Source organism: Palaemon carinicauda, unplaced genomic scaffold (genome assembly GCF_036898095.1).
Source record: "Palaemon carinicauda isolate YSFRI2023 unplaced genomic scaffold, ASM3689809v2 scaffold754, whole genome shotgun sequence".
Lineage (NCBI taxonomy): Eukaryota > Metazoa > Arthropoda > Malacostraca > Decapoda > Palaemonidae > Palaemon > Palaemon carinicauda.
Window position 1 is genome coordinate 45001 of NW_027172043.1, and position 5000 is coordinate 50000.

The window sequence follows — 5000 nt, forward strand, 5'->3', positions numbered from 1 at the left end:
TTGGGGTCTTTTACCGTGTTCTTGGCCTTAAAGCTTGACCTTGAAGTTTCTGTTTACCTGTTTCCTAAGAGAATTAATTGGGGTCTTTTATCGTGTTCTTGACCTTAAAGCTTGATTTTGAAATATCTGTTTACAATACCTTTGTCCTAAGAAAATTAATGGGGGTCTTTTATCGTGTTCTTGACCTTAAAATCTCTCTCTATTTGTGTTTTTAGAAAATCAATGGGGTGTCTTTAATCATGTTCCTGACCTTAAAGCTTGACCTCAAAGCTTGACCTTGAAGTATTTGTTTACCTGTGTCTTAAGCAAATTAATGGGGGTCTTTAATCGTGTTCTTGACCTTAAATTCTCTATCTATTTGTGTCTTTAGAAAATCATTGGGGTGTCTTTAATCATGTTCTTGACCTTAAAGCTTGACCTTAAAACTTGTTTACAGCTTTTGTCTTAAGAAAATTAATGGGGGTTCGTTTTTCGTGTTCTTGACCTTAAATTCTCTATATACTTGTGTCTTCAGATAAATAATGTTTTTTTTTCACGTTCTTGACCTTAAAGCTTGACCTTGAAGTCTCATTTTACCTTTGGCCATAAGAAAATTAATAGGGGGTTCTTTTATCGTGTTCTTGACCTTAAACTTTCTGTCTGTTTTTCTGTTTAAAGTTTTTTTTTTTTATAATTCTTTGATTTATCAAAATTAACCTTTTAATCTTAACCAATTCTCTATGTATATGTCTAAGATCATAAAGTTATTTTATTTCTATTTCATTTGATTTTGTATTTTTGGAGTCTTTCTAACAAGATTTTTGTCACAGGAAAATCTTATTTAATCTGAAAATTGTGTCTTTTCTCTACTTTATAAACAACATATTAATCTAAATACAGTAATATATTGTCTTAGATTATCAAGCAGTCATAGTTACCTCCGCCTACAAAGTTGGAAGGAGGTTATGTTTTCGCCCTTGTTTGTGTGTGTGTTTGTTTGTGAACAGTTTCTTGGCCACAATTTCAATCGTAGAGTAATGACACTTGCAGGGATTAACTGTTATGTATAATGCTGGAAATGATTGAATTTTGGAAAGTCAAGGTCAAAGTCAAGGTCACGGTCAAGCAAAATGTCCAATTCACGTAATCAGCCATAACGTTTGGACATCGTTGACGCAGTGACTTCAAACTTGGTTCATATTTGAGTGTATAAAAATCCACGCCAATTAATTCATGTTAAGGTCAAAGGTCAAGGTCAAGAAAAAGGTCGACAAATAAGCTAATCTACTGAGTGTCCCTCTAGTTTTCTTTTGTTTTTGATAATCTGACATTGCAATTCTTTTTTCGTTTTTCTAAAGATTTACAGTTTTGGGGCCTTTTCAAAAAGATCTCATTGTTGAAATAACCAATCACAACGCTTGTAACAAACTGAACCCCCCAAGACTATTTCCTTATAACCAATCACAACGCTTGTAACAAACCGAATTCCCCTAGACAGTTTCCATTATTGAAATGACCAATCACAACGCTTGTAACAAATCGAACTCCCCTAGACTGTTTCCATATAACCAATCACGACATTTGTAACAAACCAGATTCTTCAAAGACCTTTTCCATTGTTGAAATAACCAATCACGACGTTTGTAACAAACCAAACTCCCCTAGACTGTTTCCTTATAACCAATCACGACGCTTGTAACAAACTGAATTCCCCTAGACAGTTTCCATTATTGAAATGACCAATCACAACACTTCTAACAAACCGAACTCCCCTAGACTGTTTCCTTATAACCAATCACAACGCTTGTTACAAACCGAACTTCCCTAGACTTTTTCCTTATAACCAATCACAACGCTTGTAACAAACTGAATTCCCCTAGACAGTTTCCATTATTGAAATGACCAATCACAACGCTTGTAACAAACCGAACTCCCCCAGACTGTTTCCATATAACCAATCACGACGCTTGTAACAAACCTAACTCTTCTTCACTCTTTGCAGATCAACATCGGCAGCGCTGAACCAAAAGCCACAGCAAACTTGACACTCATCCTGAAACACATGAACTTCTCCCTCATAGCCCTGACGACTCACCATCCGCTCTTCTGCCCGCCAGACGTGCCCTTGAGGCCGCTCTTGCAGGGCGCCGAGGTCCTCCTGCCAGAGATCTTGAAGGATTATAATACTTCTTGGCTCAATCTCACGGCCAATGGAAGTATAGCTTCGGATGATAAAGAAGCTTGGTGGAAAAGTGGATGTGAAGTCAAGGTAGGATCCTGGTTTGATGTTTTTGATTGGACAGAATGGAAGTAATAGTCCTTACTCTGGTTAGAACTAGTTTAATGGATATATACTTCTGTAAATGAGTCAATAAACTGTGACAAGAAAATCTTTTTTGTATTACATTGACATTTGAAGTTAATGAAATGAATGTAGTATTATATACAGTACAGTAGTATAATTAGTATTGAGAAGCTCTTTGAGCTGTTTCATAGATATTTGAACCTTTACAAACAATAGATAAAATTATTGTTCAGAAGCTCTTTGAGCTGTTTCAAAGATATTTGAACATTTCCAAGCAGTAAACTAATTATTGTTCAGAAGCTCTTTTACCTGTTTCAAAGATATTTGAACATTTCCAACCAGTAAATCTAATTATTGTTCAGAAGCTCTTTGAGCTGTTTCAGAGATATTTTAACATTTTCAACCAGTAAATCTAATTATTGTTCAGAAGCTCTTTGAGCTGTTTCAAAGATATTTGAACATTTCCAACCAGTAAATCTAATTATTGTTCAGAAGCTCTTTGAGCTGTTTCAAAGATATTTGAACATTTTCAAACAGTAAATCTAATTATTGTTCAGAAGCTCTTTTAGCTGTTTCAGAGATATTTGAACATTTCCAAACAGTAAATCTAATTATTGTTCAGAAGCTCTTTTAGCTGTTTCAAAGATATTTGAACATTTCCAACCAGTAAATCAAATTAATGTTCAGAAGCTCATTTAGCTGTTTCAAAGATATTTGAACATTTCCAACCAGTAAATCAAATTATTGTTCAAAAGGTCTTTTAGCTGTTTCAAAGATATTTGAACATTTCCAACCAGTAAATCTAATTAGTGTTCAGAAGCTCCTTGAGCTGTTTCAGAGACATTTGAACGTTTCCAACCAGTAGATCTAATTATTGTTCAGAAGCTCTTTGAGCTGTTTCAAAGATATTTGAACATTTCCAACCAGTAAATCTAATTATTGTTCAGAAGCTCTTTGAGCTGTTTCAGAGATATTTGAACATTTCCAACCAATAAATCAAATTATTGTTCAAAAGCTCTTTGAGCTGTTTCAAAGATATTTGAACATTTCCAACCAGTAAATCTAATTATTGTTCAGAAGCTCTTTTAGCTGTTTCAAAGATATTTGAACATTTCAAAACAGTAAATCTAATTATTGTTCAAAATCTCTTTTAGCTGTTTCAAAGATATTTGAACATTTCCAACCAGTAAATCTAATTATTGTTCAGAACCTTTTTTAGCTGTTTCAGAGATATTTGAACATTTCCAACCAGTAAATCAAATTAGTGTTCAGAAGCTCTTTTAGCTGTTTCAGAGATATTTGAACATTTCCAAACAGTAAAACAGATTATTTTTAATTTCCAGACAGTGAATCACTCCTTCGAACAAGGCTTCTCCAATAATATTCAATATATCCAATGATCTCAATTCCTTTATTCCAGGTCCCCGGGCTATGCGAACCCCATCACGCGGACATCATAGGGGCAGAGGCGCTCAGTTTCTGGACTTACCTCTTCGCCAGGTCACTCCTGAATGGTGCTGTTAATGCTGCCTTCGCCCTTTTCGAAGGTGCCACCTTGTCACTTCTGAAGGAGCATCAAGGAGATTACGGGTTGCAAAGGTAGGGGACTTTTTCTCTCCTTTCCACATATAACTTCATATTTAAAGAATTTTTGTACTTCCATGGTGTTGACATGTGTGGATATTTTTAGTGTGTTAATGTTCCGCGAAGAACTATAAAAGGTCCTCAATTTACAAACTTAATTAGTTCGAAGGAGCTGTTTGTAATTCGGATTTCCGCATGTCGAATTGTTTGCAAGTCGATTTTCCGCATTTTGGGTTGTTTGTAAGTCGAATTTCCGCGTGTCGGATTGTTTGTATGTTGATTTTCCGAATGTCGGATTGTTTTGTAAGTCGAATTCCCGCGTGTCGGATGGTTTGTACGTCGAATTTCCACATGTCGGATTGATTGTACGTCGAATTCCGCGTGTCGGATGGTTTGTACGTCGAATTTCGCCATATCGGATTGTTTGTAAGTCGAATTCCCGCGTGTCGGATGGTTTGTACGTCGAATTTCCGCATATCGGATTGTTTGTAAGTCGAATTCCGCGTGTCGGATGGTTTGTACGTCGAATTTTCACATGTATTGTTTGTAAGTAGAATTTTCTCATGTCAGGTTGTTTGTAAGTCAAATTTCCCGCTGTCGGGGTGTTTGTAAGTCAAATAATTTCTGCATGTCGGGTTGTTTGCAAGTCGAATTTCCGCATGTCGGATTTCCTGTGAGTCGAATTTCCACACGTCGGATTTTTGTGAGTCGAATTTCCATATGTCGGATTTTTTGTGAGTCGGATTGTTTGTAAGTCAAATAATTTCCGCATGTCGGGTTGTTTGCAAGTCAAATTTCCGCATGTCGGGTTGTTTGCAAGTCAATATTTCCGCATGTCGGGTTGTTTGTAAGTCAAATAATTTCCGCATGTCGGGTTGTTTGTAAGTCAAATAATTTCCGCATGTCGGGTTGTTTGTAAGTCAAATAATTTCCGCATGTCGGGTTGTTTGTAAGTCAAATAATTTCCGCATGTCGGGTTGTTTGTAAGTCAAATAATTTCCGCATGTCGGGTTGTTTGTAAGTCAAATAATTTCCGCATGTCGGGTTGTTTGTAAGTCAAATAATTTCCGCATGTCGGGTTGTTTGCAAGTCGAATTTCCGCATGTCGGATTTCCTGTGAGTCGAATTTCCA

General features: G+C 36.2%; 1 protein-coding gene across 1 annotated transcript in view; it reads left to right on the top strand.

Moving 5' to 3' along the window:
• Positions 1-5000, top strand: part of LOC137637453 (major facilitator superfamily domain-containing protein 6-like) — a 59401-nt gene that overhangs the window by 40993 nt on the left and 13408 nt on the right. Inside the window, exons 5-6 of the mRNA XM_068369644.1 lie at positions 1982-2248; positions 3705-3883. Of these exons, the coding sequence (XP_068225745.1) occupies positions 1982-2248; positions 3705-3883 (446 nt within the window). The remainder of the gene's footprint in view (positions 1-1981; positions 2249-3704; positions 3884-5000) is intronic.